General features: G+C 52.5%; 10 protein-coding genes across 10 annotated transcripts; 4 read left to right on the top strand and 6 right to left on the bottom strand.

The window, feature by feature from the left end:
- Positions 1 to 96: 96 nt before the first annotated feature.
- N7510_008517 (putative differentiation regulator (Nrd1)) lies at positions 97 to 2,565 on the bottom strand (the record flags this gene model as incomplete). The annotated part of the gene is made up of 1 exon (XM_056980442.1): positions 97 to 2,565. One exon carries the CDS (start codon positions 2,563 to 2,565, stop codon positions 97 to 99), a length of 2,469 nt encoding a protein of 822 aa, XP_056830651.1.
- A 1,567-nt stretch (positions 2,566 to 4,132) lies between these two features.
- Positions 4,133 to 4,378, top strand: N7510_008516 (uncharacterized protein; the record flags this gene model as incomplete). Its single annotated transcript, XM_056980441.1, has 1 exon — positions 4,133 to 4,378. One exon carries the CDS (start codon positions 4,133 to 4,135, stop codon positions 4,376 to 4,378), a length of 246 nt encoding a protein of 81 aa, XP_056830650.1.
- Positions 4,379 to 4,544: 166 nt separating this feature from the next.
- On the top strand, positions 4,545 to 6,340 carry N7510_008515 (asparagine--tRNA ligase DED81; the record flags this gene model as incomplete). Its single annotated transcript, XM_056980440.1, has 2 exons — positions 4,545 to 6,151; positions 6,214 to 6,340. 2 exons carry the CDS (start codon positions 4,545 to 4,547, stop codon positions 6,338 to 6,340), a joined length of 1,734 nt encoding a protein of 577 aa, XP_056830649.1.
- Positions 6,341 to 6,872: 532 nt separating this feature from the next.
- On the bottom strand, positions 6,873 to 7,508 carry N7510_008514 (uncharacterized protein; the record flags this gene model as incomplete). Its single annotated transcript, XM_056980439.1, has 1 exon — positions 6,873 to 7,508. One exon carries the CDS (start codon positions 7,506 to 7,508, stop codon positions 6,873 to 6,875), a length of 636 nt encoding a protein of 211 aa, XP_056830648.1.
- Positions 7,509 to 8,097: 589 nt separating this feature from the next.
- N7510_008513 (uncharacterized protein) lies at positions 8,098 to 9,342 on the bottom strand (the record flags this gene model as incomplete). Its single annotated transcript, XM_056980438.1, has 2 exons — positions 8,098 to 8,335; positions 9,302 to 9,342. 2 exons carry the CDS (start codon positions 9,340 to 9,342, stop codon positions 8,098 to 8,100), a joined length of 279 nt encoding a protein of 92 aa, XP_056830647.1.
- A 2,689-nt stretch (positions 9,343 to 12,031) lies between these two features.
- On the bottom strand, positions 12,032 to 12,638 carry N7510_008512 (uncharacterized protein; the record flags this gene model as incomplete). The annotated part of the gene is made up of 2 exons (XM_056980437.1): positions 12,032 to 12,158; positions 12,259 to 12,638. The coding sequence occupies 2 exons, from the start codon at positions 12,636 to 12,638 to the stop codon at positions 12,032 to 12,034; spliced, it is 507 nt and encodes a 168-aa protein (XP_056830646.1).
- A 761-nt stretch (positions 12,639 to 13,399) lies between these two features.
- N7510_008511 (C6 zinc finger domain protein) lies at positions 13,400 to 15,190 on the top strand (the record flags this gene model as incomplete). Its single annotated transcript, XM_056980436.1, has 1 exon — positions 13,400 to 15,190. The coding sequence occupies one exon, from the start codon at positions 13,400 to 13,402 to the stop codon at positions 15,188 to 15,190; it is 1,791 nt and encodes a 596-aa protein (XP_056830645.1).
- Positions 15,191 to 16,081: 891 nt separating this feature from the next.
- On the top strand, positions 16,082 to 17,152 carry N7510_008510 (aromatic alcohol reductase; the record flags this gene model as incomplete). Its single annotated transcript, XM_056980435.1, has 2 exons — positions 16,082 to 16,150; positions 16,208 to 17,152. 2 exons carry the CDS (start codon positions 16,082 to 16,084, stop codon positions 17,150 to 17,152), a joined length of 1,014 nt encoding a protein of 337 aa, XP_056830644.1.
- Positions 17,153 to 17,708: 556 nt separating this feature from the next.
- On the bottom strand, positions 17,709 to 19,647 carry N7510_008509 (Alpha/Beta hydrolase protein; the record flags this gene model as incomplete). Its single annotated transcript, XM_056980434.1, has 5 exons — positions 17,709 to 18,125; positions 18,193 to 18,573; positions 18,640 to 18,916; positions 18,972 to 19,374; positions 19,440 to 19,647. Coding segments are annotated over 5 exons (1,686 nt in total), but the record flags the coding sequence as incomplete, so codon positions are not given.
- Positions 19,648 to 20,842: 1,195 nt separating this feature from the next.
- N7510_008508 (agmatine deiminase family protein) lies at positions 20,843 to 21,853 on the bottom strand (the record flags this gene model as incomplete). Its single annotated transcript, XM_056980433.1, has 1 exon — positions 20,843 to 21,853. The coding sequence occupies one exon, from the start codon at positions 21,851 to 21,853 to the stop codon at positions 20,843 to 20,845; it is 1,011 nt and encodes a 336-aa protein (XP_056830642.1).
- Between the last annotated feature and the right edge of the window lie 1,067 nt (positions 21,854 to 22,920).

Below are 22,920 nucleotides of genomic sequence, written 5' to 3'. Positions count from 1 at the left end.
AGGATGACGTGACACAGAAGATCAAAAAGCTTATGTAGAAGAAGCAAAAAAAAGGCCAAGGCCATTATAAACGCTCTCCAAGAATTTTGTAGAAGATTATTTGGCCCCGATCTCTTCCTCAGCCCAGCCTGGGAGCGAGTTTTCGTTCTGAATGGCTAGACCGAAGCCCGGGTGGTTGAGTCCGCCGAGCGCGGATGTGAAGCTGGAGAAGCTGCTCTGTGCTTGGTGAGCTGCGCCCGCACGGCTGTGACTGCTTGGTCCACCCGAGCCAGGGCCAAATGGCTCCTGGGAGAAGGAGGGCAGACTGACGGCGCGGGAGTGCTGCGCACGCGGCACGCTCAAGCTGCTGGTGCTGGCTGTGGAGTGGTGGCCGGGTCCTGAGGAGCCGTTGGCGACGCTGAGGTAGCCGTTCGATGTCTTGTGCTGGTGCATCGGGCCATCCATGCCGGCGCCGTTGGGAAGATCACCATTGCTGGTGCCATTGTACATCGACTGCTGCGGCTGACCTTGGGACAGACCCATGGGGTCATTCATGCGGTTCTCCTGCTCCTGTGCTTGCTGGGCGGACATTTGATTCAGGTACATGGTCAACGGATTGTTCGATCCCACGTTCAGCACCCCGGACGGAGCAGAGACGTTCTGCAGCGGGTGACGCTGGCCGTTCTGAGAGCCCGTAGATCCCGGTGCAGGGGAGAGAGCAGGCCGAGTCGGGCTGGATTGCGAACCGGATTGGCTGAGATTCTGCTGCTGGAAGCCGTTGAGCGCAGGTGAAGGTGACTGAGGTCCTTCCATGTTATTAGCTCCATTGCGGTTCTGCTGTGAATTGTTGCTGTGATTGTTTCCGGCCTGGCGCGGGGGGTTTCCGCAACGATCCTTGCCGAAGTTGATCTTGAACCGTCGGTATTCCTCCCGATTGCGCATGCCTTCGATCGCCTTGATGGCGTTGGCGATGTTGGTGAAGTTGACAAACGCGCAACTCTTCTCACGCAGGGTGTTCACCAGTTCGATCTCCCCGTACTCCGAGAAGTCCTGGCGGAGACGTTCCTCGGTCCAGGCTTCATCCAGGTTGCCAATGTATACATTGCGGGAGGCGCCGCCACTGACAGCCAGTGCGATGGCAGGGGGCAGAGGACCGGAGTGCTTGCCCCAGCCAATCTTCAGTCGCCGGTTGTGGATCATCAGGCCCTGCAGGTTGCTGAGGGCATAGAACGAAGCGGCCGAGGTGGGATCGATGAAGGTGACGAAGCAGATGTGTTTGTCAGGAATATATCGAATGTGGTGCAGCAGACCTCCACGGACCACGTTACAGATCTCCTCAATAGTGGTTTCGGGGTGGATGTTTCCGAGATAGATGGTTCGGTTGCCCAGGTTGTTCACACCGCCAGCTGTCGTCGCCACGGCGGCTGCAGCCACGGACTGCTGTGCGAGTGCGTTGGAAATCAGATCGCGATCTGCCGAATTCAGCACATGCGCATATCCAGGAGCGATTCCAAGGAACTGGGCGGCATTCTGCTGCTGCGTCTTGGACACATATGCGCAACGATCCTTGCCGTAGAAAACCCGCTTCGGCGCCTGCCATTGTGGTTCTTGCGGAAGCTGGGTCACGGCCTTCATAGCATTGCTGATGGACAGGAAATGCACGAATCCAATGGCCTTTTCCTTAACGATCTTGACCGTGTCGATAGGCCCGAACTTGCCCAATTCTTCCCGCAGACTGTCCTCCGTTGTCTCCTCCGGCAGATTCCCGAGGTAAACATTGCGCGATGCGCCCGACTGCTGAACAGCCAGCGCCACGGACGTGGGTACCTGGGAAGGCTTGCCCCAGCCGACCTTGATGTCATTACCCTTGATGGCCAGCTTCTTCAAGATGGCATCCGAGTGGAAATGAGTGGCCGAGCTGCTATCCAGGAAGGAGATGAAAGCACAGTTCTTGTCGGGAAGCAACCGAACGGACTCGATCTGGCCGCTGCGTACATGGTTCAGGATTTCCTCGGCAGTTGTTTCAGCCGGGATATTTCCTAGATACACCGTGCGACTTGTTCCTGACAGCATTCCCGGGGCCACCGATGCCGCGGGGCTGCCCAGAGCCGCATTACCCATGCCTCCAAACCCATTAATCGGCGACTGCGGTCCTCCCATCAGCTGGGAGGCACCCATCTGATCCAGACCAGAAAAGAGACCGGGATTGTGCATGCCCTGGGTTGGGCTGCCCATCTGGTTCTGCGAGTTGTGCGCGTGCCCGTTGGCATTGCCCTGGGAAAAGCCACCAAAATTCGCGAATTGGGGCGAGGTGAAGGCGGATGGGGTCCCGGGCTGGAAGGGGCTGCCCACCAGCAGCTGGGAAGGAAGAAGCGGAGTGAAGTTCATATCAAACGCGGCACCAGAAGCCATATCGGATGGTTGGCCTGCTGCAGCGGTATTTATAGCGGGGATATTAGCTCGACGAGCGTTACGGTCCGAGAAACTCTGGGCCGAGTGATTGTTATTGTTGTGGTGGTAATCGCCGTTCAGACCGTATTTGAGAGGAACCAGGCGTGAGTTGTTAGACGCATCCGACGCTTGCATGGCGAGGTCGAAGGGTCACGAGAGAGGCGTCCCTGGAGGAAACGGACCGGACCGAACACACGCGTGGTCTAGACCGATGCTGATGGATGTTCGAGGGAGGGAAGGGAGGATGGCGGGTCGGATCACCATGCAGGAGAAAAGGGAGCGAGTGTGAAAGGAAGAAGGGACAAGCTCCAAACAGCGATGTGTCTAGGTGGGCAGCAAGAGTCAATTGGAATGTGCAGCTTCAACGCGGCATGGGATCGGGACCAACCTGCAACTTTTTGTTTCCTGGTGGATGGAGAATGCCGTGGTTATATAAGGGCCGCGAGAGGGAGAGATGCCATGGAAGAGACCCAAGGCGAAAGCTCGTGGGGAGAAACAAAGAGAGTGACTAGGGCCGAAATCAATTAACTGAAAAGGGATAAGTGGCAGCAGTAGAGGATGACCACCCCGATCCACAGAAAGAGAAAAAAAGAGGAGGCAGGGAAAAAGGGAAGTGTAGAGAGCGACAGGAAGAGAAAGAAGAAGAAGAACGAAGTAAAGAATGAACGGCAAGGAAGTGAATCCAGGCAAGGTATGTAAAAGGGGGAGAATTCGAGCGGGAAAAGGAGGGCGCGACTAAACCCAACTTGGAGGTGTTCGCAGGTTGCCGCAGGTGACCGTTGTGCCCTAACCGTTCAGTCTCTGCTCTATGCGGACTAGGCGGAGGGTGCTCTGGTTGAGGGTTTCCTTGCCTCTCTGGTGTGATGATGGTATTTACCACTCCCGATTCTTCCTCTTCTCGTTCAGCGATGATTCCCCGTGCTCCTGTTCTGTTTGCCTGTTCCATGGCTCCGTCATCTCTGGCTCAGGCCCCCACACCAGGAACCCCCAGCCCCTGCCCCTGGCATACCCGATTCATGACCTACATAGGCGATTTTCATCTAGCCGAATAATGTCTTGCTCGTGGCTCTCCTGTCTTCGATCGGGCCGAATGAGGCTGAATCCTGAATCCCTGCTTCCGCTCGACGGGTACACTACCCGCCCCCAAGTCGGACCCCCACCGTTTCCTGACATCCCACTCCAACTATTGTAGCTCTCAATGGATCTGCGAAGACGGTCTCTGATGTGACAGGCCAATTTGCCATGGCTCACTGCTCTACGAAGTGGAAATAGGTCGGCCATCCGCCCGAGATACTCGCCGATAGCTCCGGCGCCGTAACTCTGCTTGCCATCAATGCAGGCTGTGATTGCCTTGATTCTCAGAGTGCAACTGTATAGCATGGACGATATCGGTCGACAATAGGAATCCTTATTGACATGATATTGAAAATCCGAGTAGCGTCCAGGATAGCCGTGTGCTAATTGCATATTTGTTCGCCAAATCTCACTTGGGCTAACGAATAATGTAATAGAGAACTCGAGCTCAGTCTGCTAACTTCTTTTTGAAATTTCATGTACAGATGAGATTTCTAGAATAAGCAATGCTAGAAACCATTCTCTCCCCTCTGCAGCCGAATTAGAAATGCAGCGATTAGGAGAACACCATGGGTTGAACCTGAAAATATAGATCGACATTTCCCCCGGTCGGTGGGCTTTTCCCCAGATGGCTTGGGTTATAGTCCCTCTCTTATGTGCCCTGGTCCCCGAGCTTCGCGCAAATGAGTCTCCTTATCCACTTTGGTGCTCTCGACCAGATGATCGCGAGACATACTCCGGTCTGCCTCAGGAACCATTTCTGCCTCAGGCACCTACGTGGGGAATCACTTATCGGCGAAATTTCCTAGACTTTCCCCTCCACACTACTGTGCGCTTCCCTCCTTGCGTTGGCCACTTTGCAATTGGGCGATAAGAGTGCCGCGGCCCGACTATTCCGGACTATTGCTTGCTGGTGTGTCCTTGTCTTGCCCGGAGTTTTCCATTCGGCGTGTATGACTCACGGAGTGGCCCTGTTAACCACTATTTTCCTTCCCGCAGAGTCCCTTCAAGCCAGTCTAGCGCACGCACACACCGACACCATGGCTGCACCCACCATCTACATCGACGAAGACGTCGGCAGAGACGACTCCGCCGCCGTCGGCTCCGAGTCCGCCCCCTACAAGACCCTCGTGCACGCCTTCCTGCAGCACGCCCCAACCACTGAGGGCATCCAGTACCTCACCCGCAAGTCGCAGACCGAAGCCGCCGGTGAGGATGTCGACCCTGCCGCCAAGCTGGAGTGGAAGCCCGCCACCAAGTCCGCCGTGAAGAAAGCCACCAACCTGTGGGAGCAGCGCAAGAAGAAGGCCGCCAAGGAGCAAGAACTGGCTATCCGCGAGAAGGCCGAGGCCGAGAAGCGCCATAAGGTGCTCGAGGAGGCTAAGAAGATCGTTATCAAGGAGGATGCGTCGCTGCCCCCGCCGGTGCGCATCCGTCTCGACGTCACCGACCCGGCTGTTGTCCAGCTGCGCACCCCCGAGTCCGATACCCCCGGCACCCGGGTCCGGGTGCTGGGTCGGGTGCACCGCATGCGCGCCCAGAAGGACGTCGTCTTCATTACCCTCGCTGACGGATACGGATACCTCCAATGTATCCTTACGGGGGACATGGTCAAGACCTTCGATATCATGACCCTCACCCTCGAGACCTCGATGTCCATCCACGGCGAGATGCGCGCCGTCCCACCGAAGCAGCACGCTCCCAACAACCGCGAGCTGCACGCGGACTTCTTCACGATCATCGGCCGCGCGGCGGGTGACAAGGAGGCGATCACCACGCGCGTGGCGCCGGACGCCGACCCGCAGACGCTGTACGACAACCGCCACCTGGTCCTGCGCGGCGAGATGTCCTCGTCCGTGATGAAGGTGCGCGCCGCGACGCTCCGCGCATTCCGCAAGGCCTTCGAGGAGAACCGCATGTTGGAAGTGACGCCGCCGGCGATGGTGCAGACGCAGGTCGAGGGCGGCAGCACGCTCTTTGGGTTTAACTACTACGGCGAGAATGCCTACCTGACGCAGTCGTCGCAGCTGTACCTGGAGACGTGCCTCCCCTCCATGGGCGACGTCTTCTGCGTCTGCCCGTCCTTCCGGGCCGAGAAATCGCTCACCCGCCGCCACCTGTCGGAATACACACACATCGAAGCCGAGCTGGACTTCATCACCTTCACGGACCTCCTCGACCACCTCGAAGCGGTGATCTGTCGCGTCATCGATCTGACTCTCGCCGAGCCCGAAATCAAGCGCTACATCGAGACCCTCAACCCAGACTTCAAGCCCCCCTCCCGCCCCTTCAAGCGCATGAAGTACTCTGATGCGATCGACTGGCTGCGCGAGCACGATATCCCCAACGAAGAAGGCCAGCCGCATACATTTGGTGATGATATCGCCGAAGCCGCCGAGCGCAAGATGACCGATATCATCAACCAGCCTATCTTCCTCACGCATTTCCCCGCTGACATCAAGGCCTTCTACATGAAGAAGGATGAGACGGACCGCCGCGTGACCGAGAGTGTCGATGTACTGATGCCCGGCGTCGGTGAGATTGTTGGTGGGAGCATGAGGATGGACGACTGGGACGAGTTGATGAATGCTTACAAGCACGAGGGCATGGACCCGAAGCCGTACTACTGGTACACTGACCAGCGGAAGTGAGTCAACCCATCCCCTTGTTCTTTTGATTTCCTCACATACTAATGTTTCACTTCTAAAGGTACGGCACCTCCCCCCACGGCGGCTACGGTCTGGGCCTGGAGCGCTTCCTGGCATGGCTGTGCGCGCGCCACACTGTGCGCGATTGCTCGCTGTACCCCCGGTACACGGGCCGGTGCACTCCATGAGCAACCAGCAGATGGTCAGTTAGGTGGTGTAACAGGGGTAGAGAAATGGGTGGGGCAGGTATTCTTGCATAGGCGATGGCAATGGGCAAAAAAGAGGAAAGTCAATTCAAGTCATGTTATGTTAGAGATCGAGTTCTACATCTATAGTATTTGCCCAAGTCAATTTTATCTCCCTTGTTCTTCACTTTTCTTCTTTCTTGACATCGATGAATGGGCCGGTTTTCTTCGATGGGCGCCTATATCAAGTAATATCTCAATCAATCTGTGTGACGGAACCTATGAAGACTGGGGAATGTGGTGTGCTGCCACAATCGTTCTCAGGAGATAGATGTCGGTACTAATCGACGCAGACTCCTGGGATACAGTGCAGCAAGTACTATGTTCACCATAAAGCGGCAGGAATAAACACCGTGCTAACTATCTGTCTGGATAGCGGGAGGCAGGGGCAATCCAATTGGAGGAAAGGGGCGTGGTACAAATTCTTCAGTGTAGATGTTTTGCTTCTTCTAACCGATCGCTGGTCTGCACTAAACTAGTATCGGATTTGGGCTTGATTCGCTTTCGAGCTCGGGGAAGGGAGTGGAGAAGAGGATTTCACATCCGGGTGGACAGGGTGTGGATAACAAGGAGTCCAGCTGCAGGGGCAAGCAAGTCCCCGGCGTATCCAGGTGAATGACCAAGTCGCGGTATTTGGGAGGGCAAAGCAGAGTAGAGTATGTAGGGGGCGGTGGATCCAGGAAGCGCGTTCAGCAGTTTCGATTCTTCGGTCACCAATACGAACAACGGTGACACCTCGTCTCGTCTCGAAGTCGGGACAGGGCAAATTCAAAGGCAGCCGCTGATGGCGGAGGACTCGAGCAGTGGGATGGGAGGTATTGTGCAGATTCGCAGACCTTGCAAGAATCCCAGGCATGGGATACGGCAGGTGGTCACGGAGATAGAATCCGTCTGTGGGAACAGATTTATTCCCGCGCTTGCAGATATCAGAGCCAGGTTCTTTAGAGCCCATCCCATCTGTCCGCTTCTTGTTCTTTTCTTTCTTTTCGGGGTTGTTTAGTTTTGGAGTAGCGAATAGAAGCAATTCGTCCAGTCCTGTCCTGTCCGTTGCACTCCTCGGAGGCGAGTCAGCCCCAGAGGAAGGGCGACGCGACAAGACAAGCCCTGACATTCCGGCATCGCTACCAGACCAGAAAGGGCAGGGCAAAGTAACGAAGAACCAGGAAACCTCCACGGACTCAGTCCAACAATTACCGGATCAGCCAGACTGAAGCGCGTCTGACTCGCTGAACACACAGCGTCGATGCCATCTGCTATGACCGTGTCACCAGCCAGCACTGGACTTGAACAGCAACTGGACTTGCATCCCGGGCGAGCAGCCCAGCCCAAGGATACACGAAGGGAGAAAAGATACAGACGAACGGCACAATTTGACAAAGCTCCCACTCCGTCTAGGAATTCGGTAGGTATAGGATAGGGTAAGGCAAAATGACGAACGAGATAACGATAACATAAAGCGATATCAAATGATTTGCAAGCCGACTTTCAATCCGATCTCGTCTTTTCTCATCTCATCTCAAGCCGATATATCATGGAACATTCACCGAGCAAGGGCAGAAACCCACACACACACACAGAGGTCGAACCAACAAGCCAATCCACAGAATGTGCGGTGTACCTCTTGCGATGCATTTGTTCATCTTCTCTTTTTTTTTGATTTTTTCCTGCCGTGCTGAGAGAGAGAAAGAGTTCTGAGTGCCTCATGATTCAATGATCCCGTTGTTGTGGTGGTTGGCTTCGCCAGACATTTCGGCAAGGGCGGCGAGGATGGCGTCGTGCGAGGCACCGGAGCGAATGACAGAGATCATGCGGTTGACGGCCTGCTCTTCCCCGTGGGTGACGAGATCCAACAGCCGCTCGAGGAATCCGCGGTAATAGCGGACCTCCTGGTTACCGTCTGCTAGATCCTGGCTCCGTTCGTGGGTCGCGGGATCATCGCTGCATTCACCATGAGAATCACTGGCACATTGTATGGTGTCTCGAGGATGTGGATGTTCTCAAGGGAAGCAAGCTTGTACCTACCGTGATTCATGTGGGGGCGTTGGTGGTGCTGCTGCGCTGTCCTGCACCGAGGAGGAATGCGCTTGTCCGGTGGACGGATCGATCGTTGGGGTGTTGCGAGACATCCTGGCTATCGTCTATCGATGGAGATTGAAGCCGCTGACAAGAGACGACGGGGACAGGAGATGAGGTGGCACGGCGTGGGAGAGGTTGAACCGGGGCTCCTACGTCTGGCTGGGGCCCTGCATGATTAGCAGGGCGGACGAGGGAAGGGTTACCTGCCGCATGATTGCGGGTGATCAGAACATGAACTAGGACAGGCCCCAGCGTTTCCCACCAGCTCCAAGGACAGGGGGAGAGGGTGGAGAAGGAGGGCAGAAGAAGAGGAAACAGAGCGGTCAGCCATACAGTTGTGAGACGCTCAGCAGCCGGACACTGACTGACTCGCTTTCACTCTGGCCTCGAGAGTACAGGTAGGTAAGAATCAAGCGGAGTAAGAATCATCCAGGTGGATCAACAATGAGTACCAAAATAGGTGCTGCCGTCGGGACCGAGTCGAGTTCCGTTCGAAGAAGAACACCACCGTTGCCCCACGGAACAGCTGATGCTTCTCGAAAAGACTATGAAATAATGGCCCGGGATTTGTGAGTTGGACCTGGATGCTTCACCGATTCGGGTACGGAAGAAAGTGCCGGCCAATAACGGTGACGGGTTCCTTTCTCCGCAGCACAAAAGTACCCAGGAGGCAATACCACTGGCGATGGAATCTGGGGAAATATCGGTCGATCTTGGTTTATTGGCCTGACCGGTTTGTTCCTCGCATGCCAATCAACCAGGTCAGACTCCATTATTCATCCCTCGTTGCGTTCGGTCTGGTCTGGCTTCCCAGCGGCACCCCGTGACTCTACCGCGAGCGGAATCGAAGCGGTGCAGCAGCAGGACATGAGTGTAAAGGGGAATCATTCATCGAGAATGAACGACCGAGGGTTCTCTTCCGATCCCGAGTTGAGAGGTCCGACGCGCTGGACCCAACATTCAAACATTGCATCACGCTGGACATGGGCTGTATCCAGGCAGAACAGAACAGCAGGAAGAGCTGTTGTCGATGGAAAAGAAACCACAAAAGAAGGTCTGTTGTTCAGCACTTGCCGCATACTGATGGCGATGCCGCCAAAAGGGAGAGCCTCGTGGGTACGACTCTCTCTCCCCCCCGTGTCATTGAGATCTTTCACCCCGCCGGTGATGAAGATAGTGGCCTCGAAAATACTCACAAAGGGCTAAAGTCACTGGAGGGGGTCCTGCTAGTCGCGCAGCTGCCTCGCTGGTGCTGACAACCCCAAAATGTTAGCGGCCCAGCCGTAAGAATCTCTTGTCGGTCCCTCTTTCTCAGGACATCGCTTGCTGACTTGCTCCCTCCTGAGGCCAGACCAGATCCCTGAGCCAAACAACCGAGAACAGTGCGGCCCTACGGTTCCAATCTTCCCCCCGCAAACCGAGAACAGACACACAACACTTGCCCTTGGACCAGATAGTTAGACTCATCGGGCCCGGTTAGGAGGTTGTGCGGGATCTTGACAGCGCCCGAGCAACCTCTGCGTGGGCAAAATCATTGTCTGTGGCGAGATACATGGCGCAGAGGCAGCTGGTATCTCGCGACAGGAATACTCTGTACGAAATCATCGGTGTCCAACTTCCACAAACAAAGCCATTGGGCTCAGTGTGTGCTATTTGCGGGACACCTTACGCGTTGCAGATGATGGACCGCATGGAACGGCGTCAAAAGTCACGAAACGCAGGGCATCCATGCGCTCTTGATGCTTTCCGCAGCATAGACGCCGTGCGGTGCCAGGGTGTCTCGGCAACGGTACAGCTTCCAAGATAATAAGCAGAGAAGGTATAGTGACGATGGCGATGAGGCATGAAAACAAATTGTAGCTGCTTCAGATGTGAGACGATAAGGACCTGCCGTTAGTGTTTCTATTCTGATCTTCCTCGTCCTTTTCTCTTGCCTCTGGGTATTCCCCTATCATGGCCTTGACCTGTTCGTTCTGTGCCAGGCGCACGGATTCGAAGGCTTATCGTCTCGCAGAAGCAGTGCACAGAACCGTGCAGAACGAAGCATCACCCGGGGTGTCTTAGTTCGCGGCCGGTCAATTTACTTAGGTACTCTGTACTATCTTTAACTTAAGTGAAAGATTGTCGGAATTCGAGCCAAGGGCCACTGACGGAAGTATTACCTAGGACAGCAGCCCACTACCTACTTACTAACTACCAAGTTGGGAAAAGCTAACTACCTAATTGTTCTAGTGTTGGATACTGACGCAGTGTGCGGGTAATGCTGTCACCACTATGCGTCATCCCAGGTTTCAGGAACCCGTGCCGTGGTAAAATCCATTTGTTCTGCCAGACAGATCGAGAAGTTAGCTGTGTTGGTGATATCACTGCCATAGTGGTGTTAACAGTTCCCAAGCTTGACCTAACTACAGTAGACTGGGTATGGTATGCAGGAACAAAACAAATGAATCTTCTAGGATACTATGTCTGTGCTCACCAAAAGGATACATGTATAAAAAGTGTTCGGACATACTAGGATACTCGAGACTAACCAAAAACACAGCTCTGCTGCATACAATAAGTCTTTATGAATAGTCGAGCCTGCCATGTACTCCTATATCTATCTAGTGCATAATGGGTACATACATACGAAGGAGATGAGTATGTATGCACTTCCCACCCAACAGGCGACACCCACATTCCACACGCGCAACTCACCAACAATGCCAAAACGCGTCCCTTGCTCGAGTCAATCAAGTAACAAGAAAACAGAAAAACAATTTTAAGGAAATAACCCTTCATACACAACTCGAGTCCTGTAAACCTCCGGACCAAGTCTCTTCAATCCAACGTAAACCAAATCGATATACCCATCTTGCACCCCAAACCCAGACAACCCAACCACAAGCCCAAACAGACCGAACCAGCGGTACCAAAGACATTCAAAATGCAATTTTCCAGCTTACTCCTCCTAACAACCTCACTCCTCGCCAGCCATATACACGCGCAGTTCGCCATGCCGGATTCCTTCAACGAAGACCTGAATCGGCCGACTGTCATCGGCCGGCCGACCGGGACGGATGAGGGTAATTCGTTCTGTTTGGGAGAGTGTTATGCTACGCAAGCGGAGGCGTCATGTGGAAAGCCTTATGTGAGTTTCTTCTTTCTTTTCTCTTCTCTTTCTCTTATTGCCGTCTTTTTGGGGGGTGTGGGAAGGAAAGGCTGTGATCTGGGTGTAAAAGATGTGATACTGATTGATCTTGTTACATAGTCTGAGGCGGTGTTCAAGAAAGAAGATGGATGCTGGGTTTGCTGCTTTACGGACGACTTTTAAGTGATAAAAGGGTTCTTATTCTTGTGTTATTATGGTTAGGTTATGTGTATCTGTCTGGACTGGTTGGTTCTGTGTGGTTTTCGTGGTTGTGACTTTTGTCTTTTAGAGTTTGATAAGTGCTTATGGAAATGGTTTATTTGGTTATAACTCTCTCTCTCTCTCTCTCTCTATTTTATTCGTTAACTGGGATGAGAATCAAATGGGTATAAGTAGTGACAAAATAAAAATACAGACAACAACAACAATCAAGACACACTTCGCCTCGCAACAACCCCAACCTCGTACGGCGCCAGACCTTCTGTTTCCCCCAAAAAGGTCAACGCCGAAAATAACGACTTGGCAAAAACACCCTCATAATCTGGCCAGTCGACCCTCGGGCCAAGCCATATGATCAATTGCACATTCACAGCTGGATCTTTACCTTCATTCTCACCTCCACCTCCACTCCCCCTCCCCAGATCCATACCCCTACCCAAACCCATTCCCAAATCCAAATACTTCCCCCACCAACCCCACTTCCCTAGGATAAACAAACAACCAAGCTGCGGCTGCTAACGCCCTACCCGAAGTAGCCCACGCGCCAGGAACAACGTGCATATCCTGCTCAGGTATATACCGATTCACAGCGGAGTCCACCTCAACCCCTTCCACTGCAATGGTAGCGGAGGGGTCATGCTGTACCAGGAGGGCTTCGAGGAGGCCTGTTCCGCTACCGATTGAGAGCGTGAAATGGGGTTTTGGTGGCAGGATTCGTCGTAATGTGGAGAGGAGGGGTGTTGAGAGGGCGAGGCAGATTGTTGGGTGTCTTGTTGGTGTTTCTGTTACTTGCGGGTCGGGGAGAGGTGTCGTCATTATGTATGATGAGTGGGTATTGTTTAGAGGGATGGGTGAATATAATAGAAATACATTGAGTGGAGATTCCAAAGTCGATATATTTAAGTCGGAATATCCTTCTTCCTGTCAAACAACTAGTATATTTTTATACAGACGGGCTCGAAATCAGCTTCACCGCTTTCTTCACTCTAATTATCTTCCAAGCACTTTCGTGAAACACGCCAGTCCTTCTTTATACTACTCTATTTAATGACCCTGAAATGCATTATAAAAGAAAGTCACAAGATTGGGAGCTCTGTAATGTACTGGAAATAGCCATACACTAGTCTATATATCTTTTCAATGGCGGAGAACTTCATTTTATCTCGGCTTTTTTACATATAGAATATGAGGACTTATGAAATCGACGCCGAAAATGACCGCTTTTGACGCCAGAAACGGTCGTCTTTCCACCCGTACCTTTGGAGCGCGAGCCGGCGCTTGACCGCCCCATAGCCCACCCGCCTCCAGGTGCCAGCCCCCAAGTAAATCTGGCCCTCACTAGCGAGAGCGGTGAAGGCCCGACTTAATAGGGGGCGGGTACTGAGATGTATCCATCTGATAAGAATCATAATCCTGAACTCAGGGCCACTTTACGCGTTAGCGGTGGCTAACACGCCACGACCCATGCTTAGCGAAACGCACGTTTAATCGCTAGCTGATAGAAAATCACTTATACCATAATTGCATCAACTCAATCCCCGTATGATGGGCCAGAAGATCATCTCTACTACAGTTGTATGGCCACATCAGTAGGCTTTGATGCTCATAGCCTTCTGCCGGTCATGTCGACTACAATTGCCAAGCGCAAGCGCTCGAGAAAGGCATGTATCCCATGCCATCAGCGCAAGCGGAAATGTGACACCGTGTATCCTTGTGGCATGTGCACCACTTATGGATACAACTGCAGGTACGCCGGCGACAACACCACTGATACTACGGGTGGTGGCGCACTTATTCCACCCTCCGCCAAGCGCGTCATCACCGACGGTGAAAGTCGTCTGAGAAACCGGACCCCCGCAGCACGCAGTTCAGGCAGCCGGTCTCAGATGGAGCGAAGCTCCCGCGAAGCCGACGGCTCGTCGACGAAGAGTCCCACCGTCGTGGCCGGCGTATCCCCGGGCATCTTTGACGAGCAAAAGTTCAGACACTCTGGGGCATCGGCGGCTATGGCATTCCCACACATCCTGGGTATGGCTCTTGGCTCCGACGGTCCTCCCAAAGTGCGGTCCTTTGCCTACAACTTTGGCATTCGCCCCGAGGAGGCATCCAATGCTCACTGCTTTCTGGGGAATCTCATCTCCGAGGAAGATCTCGGATTCTTCTCAGGAGTGTACTTCTCAATATTGGGCCCCATCGGTGACGTGATAGACCCAAGAATCTATGCCCAGCGATGTCGGGATTATTATCATAGTTCTGGCAGCAACGCAGTCGCATTTGCCGCCGTGGCCGCTGGTGTGGCCGCTCTCGGGTCGTTCCTATCCCCCAACAGCCACCCGCGGGAGTCTGGCCTGGTGCAGTACGCCAAAGCCATTCTCGATGATCCGGCCTCTATGCGATTGCATGGTATCGACCATATCGTCGCGTGGGGCATGCGAGTGTTTTACCTACGGGCCACAACCCGCCCCAGCAATGCCTGGATCGCTTCGTGCACCCAAATGCACCTCTGTGAAGCGATAGGGCTGCACGAAGAAGAGAACATCAAGAAGATGGCGTCCATCGCCGGTGCCGCGGTCCTCGGACATGATGTGGACCGACTGAGGAGGATTTTTTGGATCTCGTGGGCTGGGCATAACATGCTTTCCTATGAGTACGATCGTTCGCCTGTACACTTTCGGGCCGTGACCTGCCAGTCTATCATCCCGGTATCAGGGTCCGTTGCCGACCAATTTGTTCAATTAATCCAGATCATCCCGTCGCCCAATTCCCCGTTCCAACTCGAATGGCAGCCCCCAACTCCGAGTGAGGAGCTTTTTGAGCGTCTCAAGGTATTAGGTGAATTCCAAACCATGCATCCGTTCCTGGTGGTGACCAAGGCGGATATCGCATTCTGCTTCTATCGTCGTCTTTACCAGCTCAAGATCCGCATACCGGACGAGGTAATCAAACTCGTCATTGATAGCGGCAACGCCGGAGTGGAGGCAGCCGAGCAGCAAGCTAACCAGGGTCGTCTGTTTTGGAACGTCATCGGCAGCGTCTTCCAATATGCCTGCATCCTATTGGCCATTGACACGCCGGCCGCCTCTGTCCACATTGACGCTGCTTTCAAAGGCTTGGAGAACCTTGTCAAGGCCGCCGATACAGGACTGACGCGTGAGGCGTTGTCGATGGCGCGACATCTACTCACTCTTAATATGGCGAAGAAGCGAAAGGAACTTGCTCAGTTGGAAGCTGTTGAGGCGAGCTATCAATTTTTTCCCGCGGCATCCGAATCCAACACTGCTGTGCCAGATATGGACTGGGAGTTGGACTGGGACCAGTTCTTCATCGAGCCATATCTATCAATGCTCGGTCCTGACATTCAGTTATAGTGTCGCGGGGGTCGTTGAATATTGATTGCCATTACTCAGCGGATATTCAATATGTAAATTATCAAGCCCTGTTGTGGTAGTCTGGGATGATCTAATGAAGTTCAGCATCGCGCTTATGATAGACTACACTACCAAAAAGTGCTCCTCTTGCGTTTGCCTTATTTCCTGTATTATGTTCTTAGACAGGTGTTTGCTCGAGTGTTGAACAGCAGGCTCATAGAAATATAGCCCCTGGCGCGAGGCGCAATAGAGTATATGTAAATCTGTGCTCCTAGTCTGGATTTTTTCTCTTATTTGTAATTCCGAAGATTGCAAATATGATCGGATTTCCATCAGTCCGTCGGTCCGTAGGTGTAATCACTGCCATGCGTTTTGTGCGGCTTTACGTGCGGCTTTACTTGCGGCTTTACCTGCGGCTACTGCGGACTTAGCCACCTTCCGCTGCACCAGACCCCAATCAAACAGTGTTACTGGATCGCTGCAGGCGGCTGCTGCGGCGGAGAGGCGCGGGCTTACCAGCCTCCCGCCATCGTTGCCTCTAATTTCCTGGCTTCGCCCGCTGTAGCTCCTTAGTTCTCTGCGCTAGCGTCTCCTAGCGAATCAGGTTTGATGTTTTGACTTATCTAACTAGGATATTCTCCGTAGAAGGCGGAGTTAGATCCTCTGACCGAGATTTCTGAACCCGATCAGGTATGACAAGGCTGAGATGGAGAGAATTCAGAGATTTAGAGAGCACTTGAGAATCTGGGAAGTATAAATAGTCTGATATTTTCCGATCCAGAGAGAATTAACCAGACAATCACCACTCGCTCACAAGTTTAAATACCTCAACCGCCTCATTCGACCATAATAGCAACAATTGATAAATTCTCAATAATCAACCGAACTAAAATGCCCAAGTACGCCAAAAACCAGTCCGTCGGCTTCAAGAATGCCATTGAAAGAGTTGCCATTGTCGGCGTAAGCAAACCTATCGGCCATCACCATGTGTACAGCAACACTAACAAATACACTTAGGCTGGAGGCACAATTGGATCGCACATTGCCAACGCCCTTCTAAAGACCGGACGACACACAGTCACGGCCATTTCCCGCAAAGGCAGCGGTAACAAACTGCCCGCGGGCGTCCTAGTCGCCCCAGTCGACTACGATGACGAGGCCACCATTGTTGCCGCCCTCAAGGGCCAGCAATTTTTTATCATAACCATGGCCCCTACTGCTCCCCGGGACACCCACAGCAAGCTCGTCCAGGCAGCCGCCAAATCTGGCGTTCCCTACATCATGCCTAACGGGTACGGTGCCGACATTGACAACATTAAACTCGGCGAGGACACGCTGCTGGGGCCCGTGGCCAAGGCCAACAGGGATGAGATTGAGAGGCTCGGCATGCAGTGGATCACAGTGTGCTGTGGGTTTTGGTACGATTACAGCCTGGCGGGCGGGGATGCGCGCTTTGGGTTCGACTTTGACAAGCGTTCCCTGACAATTTACGACGATGGCAACACTAAGAACTCGACTTCAACGTTATCGCAGGTTGGGCGCGCTGTAGCCAAGGTACTGAGCCTGAACGAGCTGCCTGAGGACGAAAACGATAAGAGCCTTACTCTGTCGACGTTCCTCAACAAGGGCGTGTACATTAAGAGCTTTGCAGTCAGCCAAAACGACATGTTTGAGAGCGTCAAGCGCGTCACCGGTACCACTGACGCTGACTGGACGATAACTCATGAGGGCACCAAGAAGCGATATGAGGATGGCCTGGCGCAAGTTAAAGTCGGTAACATGGCTGGCTTTAGCAAGATGCTGTACGCAAGGGCGTTTTATCCAGACGATTCCAATGATCTCTCGGAGAAGGCACAGAATGACCTGCTTGAATTACCGGATGAGAACCTGGATGAGTCTACCAGGGTTGGGATAGATTTGGTCAAGGAGCTACAGCTTCGTGTTGAGCGTATGGCGTCCTAGAAAACAGTATCTACATATACGGAGTTTGAATGAAATACTAGATGGGTATAAGAATCTAGTTATATGTCCCAGACTTTAGTTCATATCCCGTTGTATCTGAGCCCACCTCATTGGCCAACGCTTGCCTAGCACCAGCCAAGCGGATGTGTTTAACTTTTTGGCTTCTTGTCCTTCTCTTTCATTTTCATCACCGTTTCAGGGCCACGCGTGCGCAACGCGCGTCAGCAGCGTGCTAGCCTGCATATTGCTTCGGCAATTGGATCCTATATCATATGATATATAGGTCTGTAGGAGTGGCTGCCTGTAAAAATCTCACTCCGTTAGGCAATAGAGAGATCAGCTACTGTAACTACATATAGCTGGTTCTTTTCTTATAGGCTGAATCTGATCATCACACTTGTGTCTCGATTCAGAGTTTCAACTCCGGCGAGGGGTCGGGGTAAATATATTCACACACACGCTGTACAGTGAGTTTCTTATGAATAAGAGCTTGGACAGCTAGCGGGAGAATGTTCCTTTGAACTGTCCGCGGCCAGACCATTCTCAACGCTGGTAATCATCTGTGGTAATCCAGCTGATGCGCCAAGATAAACTCGATCCCAGCCGCTCTCCACGTATCCGGCTCCGTATACGCGAGTTCCGTCACGTTCGCGTCCCACACGATATTCCGCGGCTCGTCCACTCTGTACACCGGCCAATCTGCCGTCCCCACGTGTCGACCGGTATAGTTATTCGGATTCTGGTCGTAGATGAACGACGCCCAGCTCTGGCTCATGAGCTTCGCCAGTTCAATGTATGACTTTGGTTTGTCTTGAAAGGGGTTGATGGTGCCGTGCTCGGTGTTATAGCCGTAGCCGTGGATGTTGTCGAAGACAAAGGCGACTTCCTGGAAATGCGTCACGCCAGTGTACCACGGGATGCCGGCGGGGATGGTGTTAAAGCGGTAGCAGTAGGCGTCGACACCATTCTTGGCCTATGAAGCGATAGGTTGGGTGGTCAGCCATGTCTCACGGGACCGTTTTAGACATCAGTTTGCTCACCCAGGTCTGGCATGTGCCGCGCCGGTTGCCGATCATGACAAGATCGCCGAAATAGGCGGAGCTGCGGCGGTAGTCGGCACCGAAGTCTGGTGGCCAGACGACGTTGCAAGGGACTTCCGCCGGAGGCGGGATGAGGTCGGCAAAGAAATCGGGGTAGGCCGCCATGATCTGGGGGACGAAGTTTGCGGCGATGGGGTTTTGGCCTGACGGGTCAGTGATGGCGTTGATCCAGTCTTGGGTATTGTTGATGCCAGTGGGGCCGAAGGCCGTGCCTTCGTCAGTATTCGCTCCATCGATGATGGGGACGTGGACGAAGTCGCCTTCGGCCAGTTGGATGCTGCCCCAGCGTTGGATCAAGTCACGATCGACGATGGGCTGGAACTAGAGGGAATGGGCAGAAAAGTCAGAGCCATCTCGCCGGAACTTCCAACACGATAATTGACTTACGAGTCCAGATAACGATGTCGAATTGAAAATGGCATTGAGAGTCGAGTATGGCACGCGGCGCAGGCAGTCAACACTATCTGTGACGTTCGCACAACCAACTTGAGATGTAATGTTGTCGTATATAGGTTGGTAGAAAGTGTTATCATGGTAACTGTTATAGTTGATAGGGTTGCCGGATTCCATAATGCCGGCGCGGAAGAGCTTGTCGTCACGGCCGTTGTAGGCCGTGAGATGCCAGCCGACAGAGCCTGCACCTGCTGACTCGCCCCAGATTGTCCTGGCAATAAAAATGAGGATTACGTGACAGGACGAAGGGCTGAAGGAGGACTCACACTTTCTCGGCATCGCCTCCAAACGCTTCGATGTTCTCTTGCAACCAATGCAAAGCTAAGCGTTGATCACGAAGTCCTAAGTTCGTTTGGCCGGCGTCTTGGAATTCCTGTGAGGTTAGGAAGCCCCAAGCACTGAGGCGGTATGCAATGCTGACACCGATAATGGGCTTGTCAATCTGCACGCTGTTGTCGACGATGAAAGACAGGTTGTACCGTTCGTCTTGGGTCCCGCCCATGGAGAGGCCACCGCCATGAATCCACACACCGACGGGTAGTTTCTCGTTTTCATAGCCTGATGGTCGTATCACGTTCAGGTAAAGACAGTCTTCTGACACTGTGTACCCAATATCGTCGCCACCGTAGCCTACGCATTCTGGTGCGTATTCTGTTGCATGCAGAGTTCCTGCACGTCATTGAATCTACCATCAGTATACGGGTGATACAAGAAATTCTATGGTGGTGCGCTACCTTTGAAGGTGGTATTGATGCTCTGTGGAACGCGAAATCTGAGCTCATTTACTGGAGGTTGGGCGAAAGGAATCCCCAGGAACAAGTCTTCATTATACGTTGCAGAGTGTAAGCCAGCAATAGTTCCGTTCTTGATAGTCACTTTTGGAGCACCCCCATAGCCACCTGGCGGGTCCCATCTAGAGGGTTCTAGTGCGGCGTTGACAAAACTACCCAAAACGGCAGTTTTAAGCAAGAGGCTCACCATCTTGAGTAGAAGGAACAATAGAGGAGAGGCAGATCAAGGGAGTTCTAACAGAGTTTCAGAGGGTCGCAGTGCGCTTTTATGCTTCTCGACATGGCCTTCGTTGTAGTTCATTTCGGCGATGTCTGCATCCGAGGCAATACTCGGCGTAGTCGAAGTTACTTGGGATTAACTCCGGGGGTGGAGATGCGAATTACGGACGTCGGTGGCTGAGAATAAACCTGGATAATTTCATGTAGGTGAATGGTACCGGCTCTGTCATTTTTCAATTTGCCGAACGTTACACATATCTTATTCGCTACGGTGCCGTTTTACCCGACGGTCGGTTACCGGGCCTGTCTAGCTTCAAATGAAGACCCCCGAAGTTCTACCGATGAGAGTCCACCAGAAGTGCGGTGATGCGGGGAAGTGAAGAAGTGGAGTGGTGGGACGAGGAAAAGCCCGCCGCTACGGACCAGACCAACTCACTATAACGTGTAACTGTCTTCTAAAGTCATACCCACACCCGCACACATGCCCAAAAAACCAGATGAAACTGAGGATCGCCTCTAGGAGGCTTTGGAAGCCTACTATGATTGTGGAAAACCGGAAGTCGCAGCGGTCACGCATTCGGCGTTGATTACAAGCGGCTTCAGCGACGCGTCCGGGGGTTTAAAACTCATTCGGCTCGCTACGCATCTAACAAAGCATTTGATGAACCTTAAGAGTAACATTGGTTAGCTATATAGATATACTTTATCCGTGCAAATCTTCTACTACGTGGATTGGTACTGTAACATACAAAGCCCCTCTTCCTGCATCCCTCAAATTGACGGACATGCACTCGGACCATTGAGAAAGTTGTCGGAGTCTGGAATTTGCGTATCCACTAGTGAATTTACTAGATAGTGTCATGTGACAATGATTGACAATGATGGTATTCAGGTCTAGCTATCATGTCCATATTTATAGGAAAAACTCTACATACAGGTGGAATCCGTCCATATCGGAGCACAGTTTCCTGATTGGTAGAATGCCAGGCGAGTCAGCGTCAGGATGCGGCAGTTGGATAAATTACCTGGGGGCAATTGTACCTGACAGATATCAACGGCGCTTGACATTCAGAGTCTGTAATATCACAGACTCCCCTTGAACCAGCCATTGAACACACTGGTAGCCCTCATGTCTCCAATGCAGGGATCTGTTGAGTCATGCAGTGGATGCCACCGCCATTGAGTGCAATCTCGTGGATGTAGACCTGGACTATCTCTCGCTCAGGGAAAAGGCTATGGAGCATCCTCTTGGCGTTCTCATCGGTTTTAGAGCTTCCGAACCGTGGGCAAATGACTGCACCGTTCACAAGGTAATAGTTGACATAGCTCACTACCATGTCTACTTCGTTTGTGTCCGCCTCAGGCAAGTCAATTATCTGCAGAGTTTGACCCTTCGCATCAGTGGCCTGGGATAGGATGTGCTTGGTCACGTTATAAACCGTTGTCCAAACCCCACTGTCTGGAGCGGGACGGCTCAACACGACTTTTCCAGGGGCGACGAAACGGGCCAAGGCGTCAATGTGATCATCGGTCACGTCGTGATGCCTCAATCCGGGCACCCAAATCACTTTAGATACCCCTAAAACCCGGTGGAATTCCTCCTCAACAGCCTCTTGACTCATGCCGGGGTTGCGGTTTGGGTTCATAATAGAACTCTTTGTGGCCATCAAAGTTCCTTTACCGTCCGTTTCTAGAGCCCCGCCTTCGAGTACGATCGATGCATCCACACGAGGGATTCCATTATCACGGAGGAATTGGCGGGAAAGGTGTGCATTATCAGACGGATAACGTCCTCCCCAGCCGTTGAAATTGAAATCGACACCACTGAGATCAGAACGCTGTTCCTCGCCAAACACGAACGTAGGCGCGACGTCACGCATCCACGGCTCTAAGTCATTTATGCCCATGACCTCGATTTCCACACCATACTGGCCACATCTTTCAAATCTTCTGCGCGCATCGGAGGCCTGTTCGGAGCTGACTAGCAGAGTCACTGGCTCGAAATCAGAGATGGCTTTGGCGATAGCCGTTAACTCATTTTTCATGCGCACGAGGGTACCATTTCCCTGATAGTTTCGGTTTTGGTTCCCCGGCCAGGCCATGATCGTCCTTTCGTGGGGTCGCCCTTCATCAGGCATAGAGAATTCGCTAGCTATGGCTATAGCGGTTGCTAATCCGCAACAAAGTTGAAAAAGCAAGGGTAGCATGACGAATAAAGCGCAAGAAAGGTCAAATATATGAGTTGAGGGGATGCGTCTGGGGTAGCTTTGCTGATTGAAGAAAGATGTAGTTGATCTGGTGATAAGACTATGATAGGATGGTGTTAAAAATGGTCGAGATACTAGGGCGATGCTCCCTTCTATGTTAGAATTATTTCCTTTTTTATAAAAGATTTGACTTTTTGGGGGGGGGGGGTTTTCAGCTAGAGTCAACCGGAATGTCACCTAGCTGAAACAATTTATCATGTTTCCTGGGTGCAGGGAGCGAGTAGAAACAATTATATATTATATATTTCGTCTACTGGTCCCGCCAAGCCCCGATGCTCCACCGTCACCGAAAAGACCCAAATTTGATCTTCAAAACCACGAGCAATCTCCTCGGTCCTTCCGACCAGGCTAGGAGAAATATTCTAGGCAGCAGCACACGGGTCTTTTTTTTCTTGGTTAACAGTGCAGATCCTTGGCAGAGCGTCGCGGATCTACGACATGCCTTATTCGGAGGCATTTGGATGTGGATTCCGGCCAAAGGCCCTGCCCGTTCCAGAACTTTAGAGGCGACGTCTCTATGACCTTTCATATCTTCCGATTTCTCTTCAACACCTGTACAGTCGTTCTCGAAATCGCCTTGACCAATTTACACTGAGAAACTCTTTCATGGCCCCTCTGCCAAGGCGTTAGTGCGGATCATTTATTCAGCTGGCCGCTTCAAACAGAGGGAGCAAAAAGATGTGCTTTTGTACTGTACCTTACATTACCCCAGTACATAAAATCACACTGCGTATGAAACGTCCGTGGAATACCATGAAGTCCATAGACGATCTGCAAATCACGTGGGGAGGGCGGCTTTGGTGCCTAGTAGCCTGATGATCTTTAGATAACTTCAGTTCTCCTTTATCCTATGCAGCATGTAAGTGTGGGTCACGACTTAGTATTATAGATATATGTCTAACCCTAACGCATGAGTAGTGCAAATCAGGGTAACAGGA

Source organism: Penicillium lagena, assembly GCF_028827675.1.
Source record: "Penicillium lagena strain IBT 129212 chromosome Unknown utg000006l_segment0_segment0, whole genome shotgun sequence".
Taxonomy (NCBI): Eukaryota; Fungi; Ascomycota; class Eurotiomycetes; order Eurotiales; family Aspergillaceae; genus Penicillium; species Penicillium lagena.
Note: the sequence above shows the minus strand (reverse complement) of the source record. Positions and strands in the feature narration are given on the sequence as shown.